The sequence below is a fragment of the Amphiura filiformis genome, chromosome 14 (assembly GCF_039555335.1).
Source record: "Amphiura filiformis chromosome 14, Afil_fr2py, whole genome shotgun sequence".
NCBI classification, from domain to species: domain Eukaryota; kingdom Metazoa; phylum Echinodermata; class Ophiuroidea; order Amphilepidida; family Amphiuridae; genus Amphiura; species Amphiura filiformis.
In genome coordinates, this window is record NC_092641.1 from 8,755,761 (window position 1) to 8,782,237 (window position 26,477).

At 36.2% G+C, this 26,477-nt stretch overlaps 2 protein-coding genes across 2 annotated transcripts; both read left to right on the forward strand.

Moving 5' to 3' along the window:
• The first annotated feature begins 247 nt into the window (after positions 1 to 247).
• On the forward strand, positions 248 to 6,516 carry LOC140169658 (uncharacterized). Its single transcript, XM_072192943.1, has 3 exons — positions 248 to 641; positions 1,720 to 1,930; positions 3,853 to 6,516. The coding sequence occupies exons 1-2, from the start codon at positions 378 to 380 to the stop codon at positions 1,762 to 1,764; spliced, it is 309 nt and encodes a 102-aa protein (XP_072049044.1). The 5' UTR covers positions 248 to 377; the 3' UTR covers positions 1,765 to 1,930; positions 3,853 to 6,516.
• Positions 6,517 to 21,205: 14,689 nt separating this feature from the next.
• On the forward strand, positions 21,206 to 26,290 carry LOC140169657 (uncharacterized). The gene is made up of 4 exons (XM_072192942.1): positions 21,206 to 21,577; positions 22,377 to 22,544; positions 23,652 to 23,819; positions 25,338 to 26,290. The coding sequence occupies exons 1-4, from the start codon at positions 21,310 to 21,312 to the stop codon at positions 26,129 to 26,131; spliced, it is 1,398 nt and encodes a 465-aa protein (XP_072049043.1). The 5' UTR covers positions 21,206 to 21,309; the 3' UTR covers positions 26,132 to 26,290.
• Positions 26,291 to 26,477: the final 187 nt, after the last annotated feature.

A 26,477-nucleotide genomic window follows, 5' to 3' on the forward strand; every position in this document is an offset into this window, starting at 1 on the left:
ATGGAAGTCTTTCAAAGTCCCCAACTATGAGCAAAAACAAATTCCACACTATCACTAAAATCTCTTTTCCACCTAACTTTGTATACAATAAGGTCTGGAAATTAAATTAAAATACAAAGAAATACCCACGCAATACCTAGTGCAACAACATTTGCCCCAACTTCAACTTCCACCCCCCGCAAGACAAATGGTGCATCCCTAATACTTCCGTGGTATATTCTGCTTCTGTTTTGATTGCACAATCAAGGGTATTTCTATTAAAGTCAAGAATAGCCATACATTGTGTCTGCTAAAATTGGCATTGCGTATTTTAAAAAGTCATTTATTAAACTTATAATCCTTCATCGATTTGGAGAGATACATTATTTTCTGCAACCATGGAACTGAGTGATAATGTATTACGTAGCATATCGTCCAAACTGGGCGCTGAATGGGAGAAGCTTGCTGGTTATCTTGGATTTAGCCAAGCTGAAATAGAACAGCTTATGGTAGAATCAACTAACGACATCGAGAATGCAACGTTTACTATGCTAGTAACATGGAGGATAAACAGCCTGTTGGGACGACCAATTATCGAAAGGAACTCACGAATGCTTTGGAGAAATGTGACAGGTGTGATCTTGCTGATACAATTCATGAAGGTAAGACTTACCTGACTTTTACAACACATTGTTATCACTTTTAAAATCCCGCTCCTCTACAAAAAAAATCATGTTGCACCTCAACCTCCGAGCATCTTTAAAACTTCTAATGCGTCGTTTTATGCACACCCACGTCAAATGGCCATGGCGCACCGTCGTATCACTAGGACACATTTCTCTGTGTTGGATCGCAGATTTTTCACAGATTTTTCAACCGATCATGGATGTTTGTCCTCTAGTTGGCTTAAGGGATCTAAAATGAGCGTTTATTGCGTTTCGACAGTATTTTTTGGGACATGAGAGCACCTCAGACCTATCGAATTGCATTCTGAATACGAAGCATGTCTTTCTGATATCAAATAATTTCCAATTTTGAAAATTACAATATAATACAAATTTTATGACAAATTATAAAAATTTGATATTTTTCAAATTTTTGATATATAACAGTCCTCGAAGTAAATTATATAAATCTAATGATATATTCTTAAAGTGTATGTAGCAGGAAGGAAAAGCCGACAGTCATTGAAAATTTTGACCTTTCATATTGAAGATATGGATTTTTTTCCCAAAAAAGACCTAATTTTTTTTGGTGTTTTGGGAAAAAAAATCCATATCTTCAATACGAAAGGTCCAAATTTTCAATTGATCGTCGGCTTTTCACCCCACCTACATACACTTTAAGTATAAATCATCAGATTTATAAAGTTTACTTCAAGTACTGTTAAATATCAAAAATATCAATATTTAATGATTTGCCATAAAATGTGTATTAAATTGCGATTTTCAAAAAATCAAAATTATTTGATATCAGAATGACATTCTTCGTATTCAGAATGCAATTCGATATGTCTGATGTGCTCTAATGTCCCAAAATAAATACTGTCCAAACGTTCATACCCCAGCCCTTAATCAAACAACTTCATTATCTATGATATTCAGGACCGGATTTACCATTGGGCAGATGGGCCAGGGCCCAAACAATTTGCTGACCCCAAATTGCCATGTGCATCTTCCTTTTGATATGTCATGAGGCATATGACAGATAACAAATATTATTTTAATTCTTTTATTGCAGATTTACAGACCAACCCGTCAAATGAAGCAAGTAACAACAAAGTAGTTTCCAGAGACACGAATATGTTATTTGCATAGTCCTGACACTGGCGATAATACAGATCTTACATGTAATACTGCACCTGCTATCAATGTTACAGGAACGCTTAATATTTACAGCGGTGATGGCCAAGCTATCGTACAAGGAGACCAATTCAATCAAACGAAACCTGGTAAGAGAATAATTTAAATTTATACCACACATACATCATTGCGCACATGATTTACTGAATAGGTCAAGTAAACATATCTTCTTTGATCAATGAATATAATGATGTCACGGTCAGTGCCGCCGAGAACCATTACCATTACAGGCCCGGGGTAAATCAACGCACGGGTCCCTTTGATCAGTAATTATTTCATATAAGTCTGGGGGGATCTTAGTTGGCCGGTATAATAAAGAAAAGAAAAGATGCCATAATTACATTTTTACTTTTTACGGGCCCCCTGAGGTCCATCCCTTTTCTTAACTTTTATGAGCCCATTAAGGGATAGGGTATGAACGTTTGGACAGTATTTATTGTTGGACATTCGAGCACATCAGACATATCGAATTGCATTCTGAATACGAAGAATGTCCTTCTGATATCAAATAATTTTGATTTTTTGAAATTCGCAATGTAATACACATTTTATGGAAATTATGTAAAAATTGATATTTTTGATATTTAACAGTACTCGAAGTAAACTTTATAAATCTGATGATTTATACTTAAAGTGTATGTAGGTGGGATGAAAAGCCGACGATCAATTGAAAATTTTAACCTTTCGTATTGAAGATTTTTCCCCAAAACACCAAACAAATTTAGGTCTTTTTGGGAAACAAAATCCATATCTTCAATATGAAAGGTCAAAATTTTCAATTGATCGTCGGCCTCTCCTCCCAGCCACATACACTTTAAGAATATATCATTAGATTTATAAAATTTACTTCGAGGACTGTTATATATCAAAAATGTGAAAAATATCAAATTTTAATAATTTGTCATAAAATTTGTATTATATCGTGAATTTCAAAAATGAAAATTATTTGATATCAGAAAGACATTCTTCGTATTCAGAATGCAATTCGATATGTCTGATGTGCTCTCATGTCTCACAAAAAATACCGTCGAAACGCTCAAAACGCTCATTCCAGATCCCGTAATGCAAGTTTTCTTTATTTTACGGGCCCTTGGACCCCGGGCCCGAGGGTAACGTACCTCCGTACACCCCCTTGTCGGTGGCACTGCAAACGATGATGTAACATACAAATGAATACATGAATACAAAAGCCACCTAAGTCCATGCGAAGTTATTTTGAGAGAAAACCCGTGTATCATTTTAATTCCTTCAGTTAGATTTACCTGGTCAATATGGTAAGTTTTACGTGCAAATGAGTGGATTAACCTGTATTAGGTATGACGATTAGCATTTCAGGGACTTCGTGGGGTTAATTTTAAATTCTGGACTTAGGTGATTTTTTGATTCATATACAAAGACAACAATGTTAGAATGAGATTACCACTAGTAAGATAATACAAAAATAAAGCACACAGGTATGTATAATGTTGATAAGCATTCTGCCATGTAATATAAACTACACACTTTCCTTTATTAAACCCATTTTTTGTTCAAAAAGTCATTCTCTAGCAATGAATGTGTTACAAGTGGACTTTTATACATACTGGATTTCAATCAATGTGTTACAAGACTCAAATCATGGAATTGGGTGATTCTTTCATACATGCTATTTTTCACATGCCCAATAGACACAGAGAATGAATTTGAGTTGTTCTTTCATGCATATGACAGGCCTATGTATAGCAACAATTTCCCATGCTTAACTCAATTTGGCCAAAGTATGGACTTAGGTGGCTTTTGTATTCATATATTCATTAATGTTAATCGGAGCTACATTTCCTTGAATTTGTCAGGCCCTTTTGGACTCTACCTGCCCCATCAAATCGACCAAAATAATAATACGTAGTACATTTATTTGATTTAGATTTATTGATAATATAGGCAAGCAAACAAACAAAAACAAATGTGACAGGGTTAATACCGTTATACGTGAAGGTTTTTTAATACTCGAATGTTTAACTTAACACTACAGGCGCCGGAAATGCCGAAAAGGAGGAAGAGGAAGTCTTGCGTCCAAAAAAGTGGAAGCAACACAAGAAAATATCTAAAAAGAGTGCGGAAGATGGTGACGTTTTCTCGTCCGCAAAATCTATTACGTGGCATCAGTCTGGTGATTTTGCGGTGGTTGACGATATAGAATACACGACACCTCAAGAAAGTGGCAGTGGGGTCCATTGTTGGACTAGGTCAATGATGTACGTATTTGGGGAAGATGGTACGCAACGTTTTGTTATGAACGCATCCGAAAATCGTGGGAAGCCATGTGCCATGGTCGCAAGTTTGAGACTCAAGTCTGACGTAGCCGTTACCAAGCAAGGATATTTTGCAGTTACGGATAACACCACGCAGGTGAAACTCTTTGACATTAAAGGTCAAAATGTCGGCAGTTTTACAATATCGGACGAAAACAAAGGAAATCGAGATCGGGCTCGATGTATTGCGGTAAATTCAAACGGCGAAATCTATGTTGGAGACTTTTCTGAGCAGGTTATATCGGTACACAATGCGGACGATTTCACCAAACTGAGTGAAATATACGTAAGTATCCAGCCATGTTACATCGCGGCAAACAGCCATGGTCAGGTCTGCGTAGTCACCTTTGTTAATACTCGCTGGAGTGAGTATTGCAAAGTGGCTATCTTCGACGATTCCGGGGACGAAATTTTTACAATTTCTCCCATAATTTGGGGCAAGAATGCGACACCCCTCGGTGTCGTTTACGACGCAGATGATACGTTGCTATTAGCTGTATTTGACAGGTCAATAAATAGAGGGGGACATGTTCATCGATACGGTAAGAAGGGGAATTCTTACAGTGCATCATCAAGGGAACCATGCGACCAAATGGAATAGCATTGCAAAATAATACCCTTGCTATCGCTGATGGGAAATCAGTCCTGATATATAAAGGGGAGTGATATTTTGAAGGTTTTATCAATAGTTTGAGATTCCATACGCATCTAGCTCAAGTGTAGTACAGGAGCATAATTTGGTTATAGAACGTACTGACGTATAATGGTGTATAATATATCCATTCCATGCTTAGTAAAAGACTGAGTTAGGTGTCCGTATTTTGGGGCGAACAAAAACGGTAACAAGATTGATGTTCTAAATGTAGCAAATTGTCGGGCTTAGGAAAAAACAAGTTTATCTCTATTCGAGGAGAATAATTATTACATTACAAGTTGACACTCGATGCAATTTTTTATGCGTATTTCTCCTGAAAAAAAGAGAAATTGTGTGGGTAAAGTTCGGGCTCGTACGTGTTCTTCCCCCGTTTGAAGCGAAATTAATTTTCAAGGCAGCGGGCTATGACGTAAGTAAATGAAGCGGACATTATATCATGCTCTCATTTACTTGTGTGACACAATCACAATCACTTTGACAAGTTTGACATTAGCAACAATGAGTTGTACTATTATTTACCATAACAATGATGCATAACAATATGCAGACTATTGTTCTTATTTCGTAAACAAAGCCTTACACAGTATTGTTACTATGCGTTTCCGTTGTAATATTTCATCCAACTGAAACTATAATATAAACTATAGCATTGCAATATCGCACAGGGAAATCAGATACATGAGTTTGTGGACTCAAATTATTTTTAGCCCACATATTTCTCATGCTATTGATATACATATGAATTGTAATATCATAATTTACTAATATATATATAAAAAAGCGGCTGATTTTATCCATATGTTTAAAAACCATTAAATTTGTAATACTTAATTCAGAGGTTTTTTCTGTGAACAATAACAGTATACGTTCTGTGCATTGAGAATGTTTATAGTCACGAATGTTTATATGGACGAAAATTTGGCTTTGCCTCCCACGCTAAAATCCTGGTTACGCCACTCATTTTCACATGACCTAAATTTATGTAGAATCATAAATGTATTCTGCATGTAGGGTTTTTGGTTCCATATCAAATTATATTTTCATCGGTGATCATGATCATTATGAACTTATTATTTTCCAGCATGTTAATTGAAAGTATATAGTTCATGGTTTAGTTTTAATTTGAAAAGGTCACTTACCTCATTCATTACTCGTCGAGTGGTCGATAGACGTCCCAATAAATCGGTCACCGGTCAGTTCTACAGCATAGATATCCATGGCTAGCGATGGTTAACTATGGAAACATGTTAAAGGACATCAAGAAAATTTTCTAAGTTATTTATTTTGAGCTCTTTCGAGTATCGACGAGTAATGGATATATTCTGTAGATTTAGGTTTTGTCTGTGACTGCTAATGTGAGGCCGTCGTAGGTCGTACGGGGCTCAAACTCGGTGGGTGGGTGTAGTTCTGTCCTGGCAAGAAGAAGTTTATGTTCGTTAAGTCATCCGACCCCGGGGCCCCCTCCAAGGGGTCATTTGAGGTCAAATGACTAAAAACTGTCATATGGGCATAAAACTAGGTCCTACGGGGCGGGCTCAAACTCGGTGGGTGGGTGTAGTTCTGTCCTGGCAAGAAGATGTTCATGTTCGTTAAGTCATCCGACACCGGGGCCCCCTCCCAGGGGTCATTTGAGGTCAAATGACTAAAAACTGTCATATGGGCATGAAACTAGGTCGTACGAGGCTCAAACTCGGTGGGTGGGTGTAGTTCTGTCCTGGCAAGAAGAAGTTCGTGTTCGTTAAGTCATCCGACCCCTGGGCCCCCTCCCAGGGGTCATTTGAGGTAAAATGACTAAAAACTGTCATATGGGCATAAAACTAGGTCGTACGGGGCTCAAACGCGGTGGGTGGGTGTAGTTCTGTCCTGGCAAGAAGATGTTTATGTTCGTTTTAAAGTCATCTGACACCCAGGGGTCATCTGAGGTCAAATTACTAAAAAGTGTCGTATGGGCATGGAACTTGGTAGGTACAGTCAAAATTTAAAACAACATTTTGTTTATGTTCGTTTTAAAATCATCTGACACCGGGTCCCCTCCCAGGGGTCATCTGAGGTCAAATTACTAAAACTGTCGTATGGGCATGAAACTTGGTGGGTACAGTCAACATTTAGAGCCAAATTTTTGGAAGGTCATTTTGGGGTCGCCAGGGGTCATGTGAGGTCAAATTAGTAAAAACTGTCGTATGGGCATGTCACCATCAGCCTGGTAATCGCGCCCGGCCGAGAACCGCCAAATATGGTAACCGCCTAGTCTATTTTAAAACTGATGCATCAATGACTATGTTCATCATGTCATTATTGTATCATTCTCACATACATTAGGAAATGAATTTGGAGAATAGAGGCCTTGCATGTGACATATCATCCCGTAAATATGGCGGACTACTCAAATGCATTCAACAAAAGCATGATTGCAATCAAATAGGTTGATGACAACATTTGATTGAATGGACTGCACTCCGCCATAACTACGGTGAAGGACACCGGCTCAAATCCTTTGTTTGGAGCCAATCGATAATTTCATGCAGGGCCTCTATACTTTCTGTTAATAAAATACTATGCTGACCTCACACTCCAGTAATTTCAGATCATTGAGCTCAGTAATACATCAAAGAATGTCTTCCAATTCATGAAAACAAATAGATAATCTGAATATCGGATTAAAAGCTTGAGGCATTTCAATTACAAGACCCATTACTTATACACCAACAACAACATAGGCCTACAAGTGTATATAATGTAGCATGTGCACACATTATCATGTTGCGGATGGTGAATCAAGCTGCAGTCCCTACACATTCCCAAATGAATGCAGTGACCACTCATTCATGATGGACGTACTGATCATTATGTATGATTTAAACTCATAGGTGTTGTGCGTTAAGTTTGGCAATTTGGGAGGGGGTGGGTTCAAAATGACCCCATAGGATTATACGGGGGTAAAAAATTCAAATGGCTCAAATACCCCTTTCAAATATATCAAATTATTTAAATAAATAAATAAATAAATAAATAAATAAATAAATAAACGAAAAAAATTGAACAAATTGTAGCGTAGCATTAAAATCATAATAACCATTGCTGACGGGCGGATTCGAACCAACGATATTGACATTACCAGTCTGATGCTCTAACACTAAGCTATGCCATCATCTATAATGAGGGTCGAGTTTTTAGCGTATACAGTGTTTGTCTGTGATAATGCCTGCCTCGTGAAATAAATAAATATAAAATCTCAATTTTTAATTTAAATTTATTTGATAAGTTTCTAACCTTTAATTTCTTTAGAGCAGGGACAAATATTTCCCTTTTATCCAATTTGGCCGCTAAATAAGAATCTACTTCTTTTATTACTGATTTAATTCCGCGATTTGTTCCATTAAGCAATATCAAAGATTAATATCAAGCATCTCACAACAGATATTTAGTTGGCTTAGTGGTTTTGCACAGTGCTTTTTAACCGGGAGGTACCGAGATCGATTCCCACCTCTGCCTGCAATTTTTTTTCAAGACTGGGAAATAATAACCTGACATTCGCCGCTGACATTCGTACTGCAGAAGCGGAGTTATAACTTGTTGAACTTTGCTCCTTACGTAAAAGGGTACATTATGTTGGCACTACATGTACATTATTTCTTTTTTTCCACATTGCTGGTACAGCTCAAATTACCGTACTTTTCCTGACCAGACAGTCCATGCCAAAATTGTTACTACACCTTTACATTTCATCGAATCTCTTTTTGATGTCTGTCATTTTGAACATCACACTTGAAAGATGTATGCTATGTAGAAACTTTATTTTGCAATTTCATAATTTGCATATTATTAGCATATTTGCAAGAAAAAACATGAAAATCAATAAATACCTATATTTTTCACAATTTCAATATTTTATTAGAAATTAAGCATGTAGGCCGTTTGTTATGACTTGATGAATGAAGCTGTTAAACAGATTTTGATATTTTTGCTTATTTTTCCTTTTTGCCCCAAAATGTGTAAAAATCTAAATTTTTGGATGACCTATATTTTCTTTGAATATTTATAAAATTTCTTAATTTAGGTATAATACAGTGCAGAAAAGATGTCAAAAAATCTGTTAAACAGATTTCCAATAAATTGTTCCATTTTCCATGTTGGGTTAAATACTCAATTTTCATGCGCGGGATATTTGAAACATAAAATGAAAACATGTCCATTGCACTTTTTCCTCGAGATGTACTATAATATCAAGGTTACGGATATATTATAATCCTTCTTATCTTCACTGATCCATCAGATACCTATTGTTATGAATGATCAATGAAAAGGTTCAGAACTGGGCTACTGTCAAGTATCTATAGTTATTTTCATGACTGTGTCAACTCAAAAATCATGCAAGGTCGAATGTAGGAAAAGTACGATCAGTTGAGCTGTATTAAATATCAAATGGTCATAATTGGCGGTCACTTCAAATCATCCCCAACTGAACGAATATTATAATACACATTAATGTTTTAAGCAGATAAAATTCCAAAATATAATACGTTTTCTGTCTTTGCTTGTCACGTGGTAGGCCTATATTGAAGTTGCGATTATATTTTTAAATAAGTTTCAGATGAATAACAACAAGACAAGTGGTCGAGTGGTCTAAGGCGCTAGGCTCATAGAGTACTAGGCGTTGCGCCGTGAGTTCGAACCCCGCCTCTGCCAAACTTTGAAAGAACAAAATTAAAATTTGACTTTTTTAAATTTCATATTTGGGAAATATGACTGGGAGAATTTATGTATGGTGTGGAGTGGTGTGATAGGGCATGTACTTTAACTGGCCGGCGCGGTCCGGTGACTAAGTCTTTGGGCGTTTTATCGGCAGTCACCGAGTAATGGATCATGAAAATGTAGACATCCTTTGATTGTCAAGTTTAAGAGTACTTCAAATGTTTACCTCTTCATTGCTTATTGTCTTCCTTTGACAGAAGTTTTGAGTTAAGTGCACTTTGGCAATTTCAATTGATTCCTTTCAAACAAGTTAAGTGCCATGGAATTTATTGCCCTTTGTCCAATCAGAGAAGTAAACAGCTATTGACTTTGTTCTTGGAACACTTGAGAGTGAATAGGTGGTGTACTTATGAATGATTCATGAGAAAGTTTTAACAGGTTATGTATTTTTAAGATTTGTCATAAAGTAAATGCTTAGTTAAGGTTATTATTTAGACTGTTGCAGAGATGGTACTTAAAGTTGGGTTTCAAGCAATCTTCTGGTATCCTAGCAATTTTACTTCACTTCTCTACCAGGCATCCATCTGCCAACATCTACCAAATTTGATACATCCATCTCTACATATTGCATTGCTCTGTTGTACATCAATTTTGTGAATAAAATAACATTATACTCCATCGTATAAAACTTCAAGTATTCGCTTCCAGTATAGCCCAAATATTTGGTTATTTGGTCATCATCATCATCATCATCATCATCATCACCATCATCATCATCATCATCATCATCATCATCATCATCATCATCATCATCATCATCATCATCATCATCATCATCATCATCATCATCATCATCATCATTATCATCATCATCATCATCATCATCATCATCATCATCATCATCATCATCATCATCATCATCATCATCATCATCATCATCATCATCATCATCATCATCACCATCATCATCATCATCATCATCATCATCATCATCATCACCATCATCATCATCATCATCACCATCATCATCATCATCATCATCATCATCATCAATAGGCTTTTATTATTTTACAGAACCCTTGTCCCTACGATCATCGTTGAATTTCATCCATTTGTCCATCTATGGCATAAATCTAGCCCGTTACATGTATATTTCAGAATAATCCAACATTATCAGGTTGTTGAAAAGAAATTTTTATTTTCCACATAAGATGCTATTTTGTTGGGATTTGCATAATTTGCTATTTTCTTCACCCAATTCACACAATTTACCATTTTCCGCGCAATATGATATTTTGCACGCAATTGGCACATTGTTCACTCCTCATTCATGTATTTGATTATTTCAATTAAATCTGTAACTACTCGTTTCTCATGATCTCATGAGTTATAAGTACAGGTTTTGTCGACCAACATTATTGTTGATTAAAAACTCTTTAAGCTTTATTATGTCTTTGTTTGTTTTTTCTGATCTGAAAATTGAAAGTAACATAAAATGTATTGTATATAATGATGACATGCTATTATGACTGTTCACATGGTGACTCAATCACAGCACGTGGGATACTCGTGCTTACAGAAACTATATATAACGGAATCTGATATAGTCAAGCCGAAGGTCGATAGTTAGATATTTAAGAGGACAATAAAGTACTCTGTACTCTCGAGGAAAGCAATGTTATTAACACATACGCGAGATTCAATTTCAGTACAATCAAAAGCTTTCATGTTCATTATAATCTAATAAGAAAAGAAACAAAACCTGATATCTATCGAAAAAAGAATAGACAAATTAAAATTTGTCTATGCTTAAAAGTTTTGCACCAATGCTACATAAGAAAAGTCAACTTCTTCTTCCATGGCCAAGTTCTATGAAAACAATTGTGTCCTAATGTCCTTATTCCTTAATCTCACTTAAAATTGGCATTCCTTCTGCTTAAGGGTATATGAGGTATTGTTGGTCGAAGCAGCCAGAAAATCTGAATCAATATATTATTGAAAAATAACACTTTGGTGTTTTGCAAAATTTAATTCTACAAATCATATACTTTAAAAACTTGCTTAATTTATTGTTGGTAATGAGTTATGTAAGTTTTACAAAAGTGTTGTTGTTTCAGCCCTCTTTACAACATAACTCAAGAACCACAGGACCTACAAAAGTATATCTGTGATATTTGAATTTTTCTACACGCTCGCTATGAATTGAGCAATGCAATTTTTGCTAAAGCTCACTACCATTCGCAAGATGCTGGGAACTACATTTTTTTGGCTGCTTCGACCGACAATACATCGTATACCCTTTTAAAAGTATGCAAGTACACAGACAAAAACCAACAGTACAAGTTTATACACAAGGCAAGTAACATGCTGTCCCTTAAAATCTGTTATAATCGTATAATTTCTATTACATTGAAAAACAATTGAATACCTGAGTGGAAGAAGGGCTCAACTCCATCAAAACTGTTTTTTGAGATATTAAGAAAAAACTTTTTTAGTTTTATAGACAGAATGTTTTCATTTTCAGGGACCTTTAGTACATGAACACACAATATTACATACATTCGAAATTATATATAATGTTTACATGGCAGTTTACGTGCCAGTTCCGTGAGAGAGAAACAGCCTGTTGGGACGACAAATTATTGGAAGGAACTCAAGATTGCTTTGGAGAAATGCGGCAGATGTGATCTTGCCGATATCATTCATGAAGGTATTAAGATTTTATTCATTTGTGTACTTTACACATTGGAATAATTCTCTAAATTCAAATGGCAGTTTTAAGCGTTAGAGATGACCGGCCTTACATAAATACACACCAGGGGATACTACAAAGATCGAGTAAAACCCGCCAGCCAGATTTGGTGTACCAAGTTGGAGGTAGACTTACAGCAATAGATCAATACACTTATTGCGAACGGACAAACTTGGTTTCGTATCACTTCTTGATTTTATGAAAGGATGAGGATTTTTTTGATTTAGCAAATCATTGATAGTGTCTTTAAAGATTCATACCTATTGTTTCTAGTCCTTTTCTTTTGTTCCACCTTTCCATTTATTTTCTCTTGTTCAAAGTTTGTTGAACTGTCCAAAATTATTTAAAGTGTCATTACCAATATGATCGCCGTCTATATTACTCGAATATAATGGACAGTTTATCGAACTTTTAACGGACTTTGAACAATAGATAAATATAGCAGAAGGGCTACGCCATTTTAGATGTTAGTTGCTAGTTGAAAATTAAGTTAAGTATTTTATTATGTATTTTATGCGATTACTTTACACATACAGGGTGTCCCATAATCAATTACCGGGTGAATGAATTCGAACACAAGTCGAAAAATAACATCAGAATCCGCAAATGTAATAAACAGCGTGTAGCTCATCTTATTATGCATCTAAATTTGATTCGAATCTGTTGATTGATTGCACAAAAGTAATAAGTATAATTCAATTTGAAACGCAAGTTTTGATTTAAAGAGGTATCCTTTCGATCTTTTCTTTTTCTCCTTTACTCCTAGCAAATTCCAAAAATTAAAGTCCACCCATAAATATGAAGCTTTTATTTGCCCTTAACAGGATCTACAATAATTAAAAACATCGGTAGATGTTTTGCCACAAGTTTAAAAAATAACGGTTAGTTCATGAAAAAGAAGAAGTGAAATTTAGCAAAACGCGACGAGGTTTATTTGCCCGTAAGAGAGCTATATTGTTCCGCTATTGTATCCGCTATTGTATCCACTATTGTATTCTATTCATAAAAGCTACTGCAAGAATCGCGGCAATCCCTGATATTGCTGGTGTCTACCGACGGCGTTTCGCATTTATTAACATTCAAAATGATCCGATACTCTTACATTTATAGACTTATTACCGCTTTTTATATCATATTCAGAAATTGCAATTATGAAAACTACAAACTTTGAAAGTGAAATATATTTACCATCGAAAATATATCATACTTAAATTCTATAGAATCTATAGATACCCAACCCAGAAGTGCCATTTTCTAAATTTTTGAGTGAACACGATAATGCGATTGATTTTCTTACACGTAAAATACGGCCAATTCAGAGAGAAAATCTTGTTTCACGTATAGGGCCAGCTAAGGGCCTACTATAGACATTTTCTTTTTGTTGGCTGGCCGCTGAGCTACATCTTTTACTAATTATAGATACGTCAAAACGTGTTCCCATGTTGAAAGTGTACAAGCTATTTCTACTTGCTTTAGAGAGAGCACAATTGAATGAAGACGATTTATTTATGCCAGGATTTCATTTAAGGGACCGTTCATTATTTCTACCGGAGGGGGGGGCCGGGAGCAGACAGAAAGTCACTGCCGAAAACTATATGCCCCCCCTTCTCCGATAATAAAAACCATATGACCCCCCCCTCCGAGCTACATGAAAATCATATGACCCCCCCCCCCCCAACCAAAATTGAAAGTATTGCTGCGGAGGAGTCATGGGGTCTTTGTAATTTTGGTTACAGGGATGTGCCACACAGACCTTTGAATGCAGACTTTCTCGCATCTATACCATTTTTCATCACCATGTAGCAGTGATGTCAGTGTGCATTTCATTTATAGGCACAGCTTCAAGTAGCTAGTGGACACCCCGATGGACACTTAAAGCGCTGACGTATGCACACGCGCAATGATGCGCAATAGATGCGCGCATGGATCAGCTGCCTCAACGCATCACGTCACTGCCACATATCAGGCTGAAATACTATGCCTTTACTGTTTTTGCCACCCGGCTATCAGTATACCAATTTTTCACAAAAAGCACCTAAAATTTACCCTAATTGCAGTAATTGGGCACTTTTCTCCAAATATTGGTCTTTACTGAATAGCCACCCATCAATATACCAAAATCGCTGAAAAGGACCCCAAAATCGTGGCACATCCTCATCAACTAGGTAGAACCCCACAGGGTATTTTAACTTGATTTATTTATTTTTCTAAAATATTATTTATTTCACATGCAAGTAGGGCCTACACAGGTTTTGGTTCAACTGCCACCCTGTGCTCCAGCTAGTACATGTACATGTACTTCAATACCACAGGTCCCTGAACAAACCACAGTGATATTATCCATAGGACTACAGTTTTTTTGCACCAAGATCTTTCAAGTGGCAGGTTTGGAAACTTAGGGTCAAAATTATTATAATTCATTAGTTTTATGTAAAATGGCTGTAAAACGAATTTATTTCATTTTTTAAGTTGTAATTTAATTCAATCATACAGAATATAAAAAATCAAATGAGTTTAATAAACTATCAAGCTGATTTATTAATTTTCAATCTCTCAAAGTGTAAATATGCATCAACTTCTCATACATGTTGATACTGGGTGCAGTACATAGCCCCCTTTGGTGTAAAATGAATGAGTTGCAAAATCTTCTTCATCAGTTTATTAAAAGGAATAAAAAGTAGTTTGTGACATCTTACCATAAATCAGTGGTGTAGATTTCTTTTTGACATGGGGGGGGGGGATGGGCGACATAATTAGTTGATGGTACAAATGCGCTAAAAATTTTGATATTTTGAAGCTAAACTGATAAAATATGGTGCAAAAGTGGAATAAATGTGTGTGAAGCGTGTGGAAATTTGCACTTTTGGGGCTAAAATGGGCAAATATGTGGTCAGAAACCTACATTCAGGCGTCAACATTGGGGGATGATTGTATGGAGCATCCCCCTGGCAAAATATTGGGGGGGGGGGTCTACGCCTATGGTGATGTACTTTGGTTCGGCTCAAACGTGGACACAGAAGGTCCAATTAGATCCATGTAAAATGTGAAATGATTATCTAAAAATGTCAAAATAGATCTCAAATTTGATTCAAAATTTGTTGTCATAATATCCAACAAATCCACAAAATTATTTAGATTTATCTGTCACTTCCCAGAATCATTACTGTTATCGTTAATGAAATAATTGATAACTATACATATTTTAATTAATATTTTGACTATATAATAATATCTAAAATTTCTTTCATGGAACTTTCTAATTCATTAAACTCTTGAAAGAGAAAAAACATGCACACAGACATGTACACACCATCCATAGGGCTAGGGTGGCTGTGGTTTGTGTGTGTTCACTACTCAGTGGCAGTCACTGCACATTTGTCCGAACATTTGACCATCACACAACCATAATATAATTTCTGAAAGGGTGAATTTCTATTATTATTATTATTATTATTATTATGATGATGATGATGATGATGATGATGATGATGATGATGATGATGATGATGATGATGATGATGATGCTGATGATGATGATGATGATGATGATGATGATGATGATGATGATGTTATTTTTCTGTAATGTATTTGAATACATTGCCCAAGTTTATTGTCATGGTGGTTTGGGCGAGTCTTTGTAGTTTCACTAGGGTATGGAATATGACACCTGTGTGGGGTGGGGTTTGATAGTGGATGTGTATTGGGGGAGCAGTTTGGGGTGGTGTAGTTGTCTCTTTTCATTGTAAAAGAACAAAGATGAGTCTGAGCACAGCATTACTGTGCAGCAGCTTGATTATTCTTAATTCTCTATTACGAAAATGGCAGTGTACATGTATATTTATGAAATATGGTTCAAAATTCTCTTATTTCAGCAAATTTGTATTGTACATTTGACAAATTAGAAGGAAAATCTAGAATATTTCTCCATTTTTGGAATGTTTTACCCAATGACCCATTTTTTTCAAAATGTTATAATAAATTACTTACTTTTGGTGCAAATTTCTGTCAATTCACACCGTGGCAGGTGAAAAACAGGTGAGGCCCGACTTAAGTCCGGACCAAAGCGCAAATCTAATGGTCAGGGGTCCAGGGGCAATGTTCCAGATGGGGTCCAGGGGCGAAGCCCCCGAAGCTCCAGGATTTTGAGATGCAAAACCATCTGACCCCCCCTTTTTTTTGCCTGACAAAAACCATCTGACCCCCATGTATTCTCCCGGTGGAAATAATGAACGGTCCCTAATATAACTATTTTTTATTTTAATAATACCCCATACCTAACAAGAACATAAGGAAATATTATAAAGGCCATAAATATACGCACTCATGCATAGGGAGACAAACATGATAAAGTTAATCTGTTCTTTTCATTCTCGTTCATTAACCTTTGGAACATTTCACATGCATGATGTTTGCATCAATCCTTCTCGGCAATCTAGGGCCATTATATAGGCCTATAGTAATTTAAATCGTGAAACCGTAGAACGATCTGTTGGTTGGCATAGATATTGAATAAAATTGAATCCCATCACATCAATTCAAAGCTACACCCTTTTTGAAATACTGGTTACCACTGGCTTAAAATGAATTGACAATAACTTGAAATTTGGACATTTTGAGATAAATCCATATAATGGGTAATGTGAGGCCGCTCTTTTCATTGGTGACATCCTCAAATCACCACTATGCCACCAAATACTGAAAAGTAATTGAACAAAGTGGTGTTGTTCAACGATGTTTTAATATAAAATTATACACTGACGTTTCGTACAAAAGTACTTTATCAAAGTGAGCAAAATAGAGAATGTCTGCGAGTGCGGAAAAAACGCGATGTTAAAAGGTGTGTACTAGAAATGGCGCAACACGCAAATTAAAGCAGCGCGAGCGAAAGCAGTCGCAGACAAACTCTAGATATTAATTTAAAATGAAATGCAAAGAAAGAGGAAGAGAGACTGATGAAAATAAAGGAAGAAAGTAAAGAATGAACAAGAAAGAGCAAATAGAAAGAAAGAAAAAAGAAAGGAGGAAAGAAAGAAAGGAAGGAAAAAGAAATGAGAAGAAAGATAAAGAAAGGAAAAAGGAAAGGAAAGAATGAAAGTAGGCCTATGAAAGAAAGAAAGAAAATAAGAAAGAAAGAAAGAAAAAGAAAGAAAGAAAGAAAAAAAAAAAGAGGAAGAAAGAAAGAAAGAAAGAAAGAAAGAAAGAAAGAAAGAAAGAAAGAAAGAAAGAAAGAAGGAGAGAAAGAAAGGAAAAAAGCAAGGAAGGAAAATGAAAAGAGAAGAAATAAAGAAAAGAAAAAGAACTAAAAAGGAAAGGAATAATGAAAGTAGGCCTATGATAGAAAGAAAGAAAAACGAAAGGAAGGAGGTAAGAAAGAAAGAGAGAAAGAAAGAAGGGGAGAAAGAAAGAAAGAAAGAAAGAAAGAAAGAAAGAGAGAAAGAAATTAATACAAAAAACTGCTATAATGGAGAGAATGAAGATCTACCAAATGGGCAGGGCGTGACCAAAAGGAAATTAAAGTTTGAATGCAGAAAATTGGACATTAAGTCCGATGCTATCAGGGCCAGCAAGGGTGCCGTAATGGCATATAGTATGTATATGAATGGATGAAATACATTGATTGATTGATTGTATGTTGTTCCTTCAACCAACGCTAGTGATCTGAACCTGAGGTTTGGAGAAGGCTAGTGACTTTAAGATCAGACGGAATATGGGGAATCTCGTTGTAGTGGCGCGTGATGGGAGTGTCACGGTTGTTTTTGCTCACTTTGATAAAGTACTTTTGTACGAAAGTCAGTGTATAATTTTATATTAAAACATCGTTGAACAACACCATCTTGTTCAATTACTTTTCACTTTTTACCACGCGATGTTACGTGGGACTCTTAATTTTTTTCTGCACCAAATAATGAGATTTATATATTTTCTAAGACATTAGATCTGTTTAATAATTCATTTTATTCAAAAAGAAAAACGTCAAGTGTTCAAACTTTAAAGCTCTTTTTCTCGAAACAGCGATTTTAATTTCAAGTTAGATCATTTTACCAAATCAGGGCCGAATTAGGCTGTTTAGCTTAATCATGTGAAGTGACCTCTTTAAATGATATCACACTGATCAGACTGATCTTTATGTTATTACAGTGAGGCCCACATACAAAGTTCAACAAAAAGTGAACGATGTTATAGCTTGGAGGGCTAACAAACCAACACCGCCAAATTCGACTGACGTGTGTACAACGTGGGAAGCTATGAGGAAATTGAACATTCGTTGTCTGATCATGCATGTGTTTATGGTTATGGATAACGGTTACTTAGCAGCTCTCGTTCTGCTTGGGTTTATTGAATACACTCTATATATAGTCATCAATATGTCGTTTCCAGTCCTTCGCTGAACTATTGGGTTCAGCTATTAATTTTTGTAATAATTCTTACCCCATGCAGCTGATTGGGGTGGTTACGGGTCGCCAAAACCACTAACCGCGAAATGAGGATATCGAACTAGTTTGCCCTGCAAGGCTAAAAAGAACCACAAACCGCGAAATATGGATATCCAACTAGTTTGCCCTCGAAGCTTCAAAAACCACTCATCCCGAAATATGGATATCCAACTAGTTTGCCCCGCAAATCTACAAAGAACCATTAACCGCGAAATATGAATATCCAACTAGTTCGCCTCGCATGGCTACAAAGAAACACTTACCGCGAAATATTTTTTACCTAAAAAAAAGAATTAATATCTACCAAAAAACGTTTAAAAAAGTAAAAAGTGGCCAAAGTTTAAAAAAATCTTTCCTGTGTGGCTTTTCACCCTTTTTAAAACTTGGTCCCATTTATGAAAGTTTCTAAAGACCCATATGAAGTCATCTGTAGGCTACTTGTTTGTTTTCTTAGTTGTCATTGTTCATTTTGTAGAGTAAATGAATTAATGTTCGTGCGTGATTGAAGTTTTTCCGTAAAGACGTTATAATGTATTTTGATTTAAGCAAAAGTAGCAAATACTCACTTTGTTAAATTCTTAAATTGTTAAATTCGTCTTGTGCGATTCTGCGCCTCATGTACAGATGTAGGGCCTATATGCAAGTTGACAGACAGTCAATTTGCTAAGTATATATAATACTCTACTACTCTCTATGAACACGCAATATAATAAAACACAAACCTTTAAATCAGGCTCCCTCAAATAGATTTGTTGAAGCGCCACATGAAATTAAAAAAACACTGCAAAGCGCCACTACATGGCTTCCATACCTCGGAAGCTATCGATTTTTTAAATTTGATGTGCAAATGACGCCATTTGGTGCAACATTTTGTATACTATTTTAGCCTGTCTTTACAAGGATAACATGGGAATCGCATTGTTTATTTATTTATTTTTAAATCTAAACGGCGCCGCGCGCCACTCGGGAAGCCACGGCGCGCCACATGTGGCGCGCGCGCCGCTATTTGCGGAGCCCTGCTTTAAATGATTTTGATAGAACATAGCCTATGCTTTTGAACAGTCTTAAACCTAATTGTAGAAATTACTACTATACTAAATGGGACCAAGTTTAAAAAAGGGTGAAAAGCCACACAGGAAAGATTTTTTAAACTTTGGCCCCTTTTTACGTTTTGAAACGTTTTTTGGTAGATACAGAGTTTAAAGGTATGAAAATACTAAAATTGTTATTTGACATTGGTATATCTCGTCTCGTAATATATGCGAGTGAAGGGAGGGGGTAAGAATGGAAAGAATGGGAAAGACATGAAGGAAAGCAAACACCTGATTAAAAATGTTTGAAAACGATTATTTATCCTTTTTTTTTAAATGTCTTGATAAAATGATCAATTTATAGACATAGACAATTTATAAACATATGTTTTCAAAATATTGGATTTTTATGTATTTTGGTGTCTGAAAGGTAGCCAAAGTGGCTACTTTTGCCTTGCTCCCAAAAATAGGCAATCGGACAGCCAATTGGTTACTTTCAAACACCTTTTCAAAGGTAGCCAATCGGCTACCTTTTCAGATGTAAGACAAAACGCAGCCAATTGGCTACCTTTCAGACATTTTAGAAGCAAGGCAAAAGGCAGCCAATTGGTCACCTTTTGAGACATCAAATAAATTAAAATCACACATTTGCCAAGACATGTTGGTCAATTCTCTATTTGATAAGACATTTTGGTAAATTTTCTAAATCTACAATATTTTATCAAGACATTTTTGAAAAAGGGCAAATAATCGTTTTCAAAAATATATAATCGCGTATTAGCAATGTTCGGCAGGCCGAGGGCGCAATTTTCGGCACCCATACCTGGGGCTCATAATTATTGAACAGTCTATAATATATAATCTCACGTGTGAACTCACGCAGCATGCGTCATCTTGAGCGCAAGATGAATCTCCATCAAATCGGGAATTTCTTTTTCATTATTACACTTCTTTAGTTTTAATAACTTTGAGATTAGATGAAAGGGATCTTCTGCATGAGATTTTGGCTTTACCACTTGTTGCCTATTTCATTTGGTATTTTATGTTAAGCTAGAAAAACCAAATCAAGTTAAAATAAGGATATTCTAAACATTTCAGTCAACCTCCCCCATAATATCGCTCTCAAAAATATAACCAAGGAAGAGAGAAAGAGCAACTAATGCATATAGTCAAGCCCAAACTGAATTTCAATTTCCAATGAAAAAGATTTTACAGCTTTTTGTTTTGTTACTCGATAAAGTACTCTTGGGTAAAGTACCGTATGTTATTAAAAGACACGAGAGTTTCAATTTCAGTACAATCAAATCACAAGTTTTCCTGTTGTTTATAATCTAGTCAGAAAGGAAGTAAAACCTGGTATCTATTGAAAGACATATGGAAAGGTTAAATTTTACACCAATCAATGCTAGATATAAAGGTCACCTTCTTCTCCCATATCCAAGTTATATGAACACAACTGGTTGTCCTTATTCCTTAATTTTGCTTTTGGTATTCTTTCTGCTTGTGACATAAAGAAATCAGCAGTTCTAGAAAACACAGGCAAGTTATAACATGCTGTCTCTTGAAATCTGTTATCGTATGATAGTTTGAGATACAATTCATTATCACCGGTCATGGAACTAAATGACACTGTTTTGCGCCGCATTTCTACTAATTTGGGGTCTGAATGGGAGAAGCTTGCGAGCTATTTAGAATTTACACAAGCTGAAATTGAACAATTTATGACAGAATCAACTGTAAAAGCCACTGAGAATGCTATATTTGCTATGCTAGTAGCATGGAGGGAGAAAAAGCCTGTTGGGACGACCAATTATCGAAAGGAACTCAAGGATGCTTTGGAGAAATGTGGCAGATGTGATATTGCCGATATCATCCATGCAGGTAAGATTTCTGTATTCACACATTGTTATAACTCTCTGAATTCCAATGGCGTCTTTAAGGGTACGCGAGATATCGTTGGTCGAAGCATCCAAAAAATCGATTTTCATTGTCTAAATCTATATATTATTGAAAAATAACACTTTGATGTTTTGCAAAAGTTCATTCTAAAAATCATATACTTTGAAAACATGCTTTATTTATTGTTGTTAATGAGTTATGTTACAAAACGAGGACAGTTTGTGTGATAAAGCACATGCCTAGTAAGTTAAAAACAAACTTATACATAAAAGTAAGAGACACCAAAATGGCGCCTGCATACAAAGCGAGTACACATACCCCCACTTTTGTCGCACGTCGTTAAGTTGAATGTGTGTATTCAATATAGAGTTCTCAAATTCCCTTGACACCCCCCCTGTGCATTACATATACTTCCGAGGACTTGAAAAAAAAAGTCCAAATGTGCGTGTGTCCTCGGTGTGTCGGTGGGTTGTTATGTCAAGTGCTCAAGAGGTCCGTAATACCGAATAAATTCGATTCCGGTTAACACTACGAGGACATTAAGCTATAGAGGGGGTAGTAGGGTATAATACCTCATTTTCGACCGTTTAACAAGGTTTGCGTAGCGAGGACGCGTGTTTAGGTCCTCGGTAAAAAAATGTCCTCGGTGTGTCGGTGTGTTGTTATGTCAGAGTCCTCGGAAGTATTTATAATGCAAACGCACATACACACACACCAACCTGTTTCTCCTGACGAGGCAATGAACTGTGTTATTTATAAATCTCTGACATTTGCTTTACAGACTCTCCACAAGCACAGCTAGACGCAATTTACTCTTCTTTGACCAGCAAGTTAAAGACCAAACCTGAGCTATTTGAGGACGCCATTAATGCCTTCTTTTCTGGCTACGTTTCTTTGACCACCGACCTTGAATTGGCAGGTGCGCTTATCAATTTTGGCAAATCAATGTGTAAGTAAATCAGATTGTCAGATAGGCCACCATCTTCTAGGATGATAACGATCACAATGCTATTATGACGATGAAAAAAACAAACTACTATGATATACTACAAATACTACTACTACTACGCTACTACTGCTACTACTACTCAATTGTCATGTGCTCTCGCAGTGTGCTTTTATTTTTCACTTTGCACATACAAAGTGAGACACGCCGATAATATTACGCCTGCATTCATAGCGAGTACACCGCCACATTCGGTCGTACCCCAGCAAACACAAAACGTTTTCGACATCATTCGCAAAAGGTTATAAAAGGTTGTCAGAAAACGTTTAAATGTCGGGTTATATAAAGGGTATATTAAGAGTATAAAACGTTTTCATAACCTTAAAAACATTTTTTGATAATCTAGTGCTCAGTAAACAAAAATGTTTTACAGAAAACGTTTAAATGTCGGGTTATATAAAGGGTATAAAACGTTTTAATAACATTCCAAAAACATTCTTGAAAACTTGATACAAAACATTCTAAACAGAATGTTATTTTGGGGAGTTGAAAAATATTTTGCGAAAAATGTTTGCCCAAAATATTTGCAGTAACGGTTTAAAAACGTTTTCTTGACCTTTATATAACCCGACATTTAAATGTTATTAAAAGGTTTTTAAAAACATTTTAAGAACATTTCTGTGTTTGCTGGGTTCAAACATTTTAACATAATGTTATTTAAGTATTGACACAATATTTGGCAAAATGTTTGCAAAAATAGTTTATAATAACATTTTTTGAAAACATTTAAAAATATTGTTGTAGTGTGTTTTCATACAAAACGTTTTAAAACGTTATCATGACCTTTATATAACCCGACATTTTAATGTTATTAAAACGTTTTTACCTAAACCAAAAGCCAAAATATACTTATTTAAAACGTTTTTAAAACGTTTTTGTGTTTGCTGGGACTTTGCTTAAGTATTCCTCACGTTGAATGTTTTCATTCAATATCATTCAATATCGAACCCGCATTTCTCCTTTAATCCCCAACACACACACCCCTGTTTCTTCTGATGAGGCACAGATAGAGCTGTGTGGTTTTAAAAATCTCTGACATTTGCTTTACAGACTCTCCACAAGCACAGCTAGATGCAATTTACTCATCTTTGACCAGCAAGTTAAAGACCAAACCTGAGCTATTTGAGGACGCCATTAATGCCTTCTTTTCTGGCTACGTTTCTTTGACCACCGACCTTGAATTGGCAGGTGCGCTTATCAATTTTGGCAAATCAATGTGTAAGTATATCAGGATATAGAGATAGGACCCCATCTTCAAGAATGATGACGATTATGATGCTAAACGATGGCAATGATGATGGTGATGACGATGAAAATAATAATGATGATAATGACGATGATGATGTTGATGACAATGACAGAAGTGATGATGATGATGATTTTTGAGTTAGGATCTAGTTTTGCTACAATAATGGAACCAATGTTTTTTGGCATCCTTACACCTCAAATAATAAAACTAGAGAAGGGTCTAAGGTCATAATGGGCCAAATATTAAAATTTGTTCTATCATGTTGTAATATACCTCAAATTGTTCCTCTCATTGCTAGGAATAAAAGAGTCAAGTGTCATTCTGCACTAGAATGCTTAGTTCAGGAATTACAAAGTAAACTAGGTCAAAAGTCAAATATTTCATGCACAGAGGCCGAATTTTCAAAATGCACCGATTCAACCGAAACTAGTCTCAAATTACTCCTCTCGATAAATGAAATAGGTAAATTTAACAGCCTCCACGTAAATTGTATAAATCTAATGATATGTACTTAAAGTATATGTAGCTGGGATGAAAAGCCGTCCATCATATGAAAATGTTGACCTTTCGATTTTTTGGGGGAAATGTACATCTTCAATATAAAAGGTCAAAATATTCAATTGATGGTAAGGTTTTCATCCCAGCTACATACACTTAGAGTACATTAGATTCGAGGACTATCAGATATCAAAAGTTCTAAAAATATCAAATTTTAGTTATTTACCATAAAATGTGTATTATTTCTCGAATTAAAAAAAATCTAAATTATTTGATATCAGCATCAGCATGATCAGAATGACATTCCTCGTATTTAAAATGCAATTCGATATGCCTGATGTGCCCTCAGGTCCCACAAAAAATACCTAAACTTCCGGGGCGTTGCCCCATTGACCCCCGACAAGGGGTCTGCACTGGCACCTGGCGTGGATCACCGCTACCGGCTTAATCTCAGCTCGACATCGTCAGGGGCGTAGATGGAAGGGGGAACGTGCCCCAGCCATGCCGTATTGCCGTGTTGGATTTGGCGCCGAATCAACCGATATCTAATACATAAATCAGACGATTCAGCGCTCCCTCTAAACGGTGAAAGTGAAAATTTTCAAATAGTTACTATGTAACCATTGAAGCCGAATTTGTGACCAAATTAGTATTAAATATTGCTGTAAATTGTTCCGTGCTCCTCGCGCAATTTGTTCAGGAAGAGTGTCTATGGCAACAGTTCGTCTGTTTCTTCCTTTAAGAAGAGGGAATCATCTATCCTTGCCCGGACCATAAACCTGCTCCTGCTTTGCGGCAATGCAATAATTGTCACGTGTTCTCGCAATTGAAAGTTCTTTTATTTTTTTTAGGTCAGTCGGGGAATGCGGCATCGGCACCCTCTTGAAATCATATACGCACGACACTGTTTCTGTCCTCTCAGAACAACCAATCTTGTTACGCCTAAATTTTGAATAATGAAAATAATAATGTTATCTTTAATCACACAGGTGCCGGAAACACAACAGGAAAGGAGGAATGCAAAGAGAAAGTCTTACCACCCAAAAAATGGAAACAGCGGAAGAAAATTCTTAAAATAAGTGAGGAATATGGTGACGAATTCGATGAAACTAAAGCTATTACATGTCATAGGTCGGGGGAATATGCAGTGGTCGATGATATAAGACACAAGACAGGAAAATGTGGTTACACTTCTTGGCGAAGGGTACATGCATTTAGAGAAGATGGGTCGCAACGGTTTGTTCTCAACTCTAAAGGAGCACCTGAGTTACCCAACGGAATGTTAAACGCGATCTCTGGTGTAGCCGTTACCAAACAAGGATATTACGCTGTTACGGATCGCACAGCGCAAGTTAAGCTCTTTGACATTAAAGGTCAAAATGTTGGCAGTTTTAGCACGTCTGAAGAAGACGAAGGTGGACAGGAAGCAGGGGCTAACTGTATCGCGGTAAATTCAAACGGTGAAATCTACGTAGGTGACTTTCACGAGCAGCTTATAACGCTACACAATGCGGACGATTTCACCAAACTGGGAGAAATACACGTAGGTATCAGTCCCAGCTACATAGCGGTAAACAACCATGGTCAGGTTTGTGTAGGCACATGTGAATATCTACATGTGCGGGGTTCTAGAACTTGGTTTCAAAAAGTGAGTATCTTCGACGACTCCGGAAATGAGATTTCTACCATTTCTTCTACAATTTGGGGCAAGAATGCGACGCCTTGTTGTGTCGTTTACGACGAAGATGATACGTTGCTATTAGCTGTTTTGATAGATCGATAAAAGAGGGGGTCATGTTCATCGATACGGTAAGAAGGAGATTTCGTAGAGTGCATCGTCAAGGGAATTTCAGGATCACCCAGTGCAATTGCGTTAAGAAACAATACCCTAGCAATTACTGTTGGAAAATCAGTTTTGATATATGAAAAGGAGTGATTAATGACGGGAATATTTGTATTGCAGAATTTGGGTACAAACTGATTTCCGAAAGTTTTGAGTTGAACACTGATTTTTTTTTTTTTTTTACAAGGGGAAGACAATGGTATAATTTGCAAAAAGAGTAACAAATTGCAAGGATATTTTTAAAAAAAAATCTCATCATGAAAATGTTATATTATATGGCTAAATT

Coding starts and splice junctions, on each gene's coding strand:
- LOC140169658 (XM_072192943.1), top strand. CDS start 378: ATGGAACTGAGTGATAATGTATTACGTAGCATATCGTCCAAACTGGGC. Junction 642..1,719: donor TGCTGATACAATTCATGAAG/GTAAGACTTACC, acceptor CTTTTATTGCAG/ATTTACAGACCAACCCGTCA.
- LOC140169657 (XM_072192942.1), top strand. CDS start 21,310: ATGGAACTAAATGACACTGTTTTGCGCCGCATTTCTACTAATTTGGGG. Junction 22,545..23,651: donor CAATTTTGGCAAATCAATGT/GTAAGTAAATCA, acceptor TTTGCTTTACAG/ACTCTCCACAAGCACAGCTA. Junction 23,820..25,337: donor CAATTTTGGCAAATCAATGT/GTAAGTATATCA, acceptor TTAATCACACAG/GTGCCGGAAACACAACAGGA.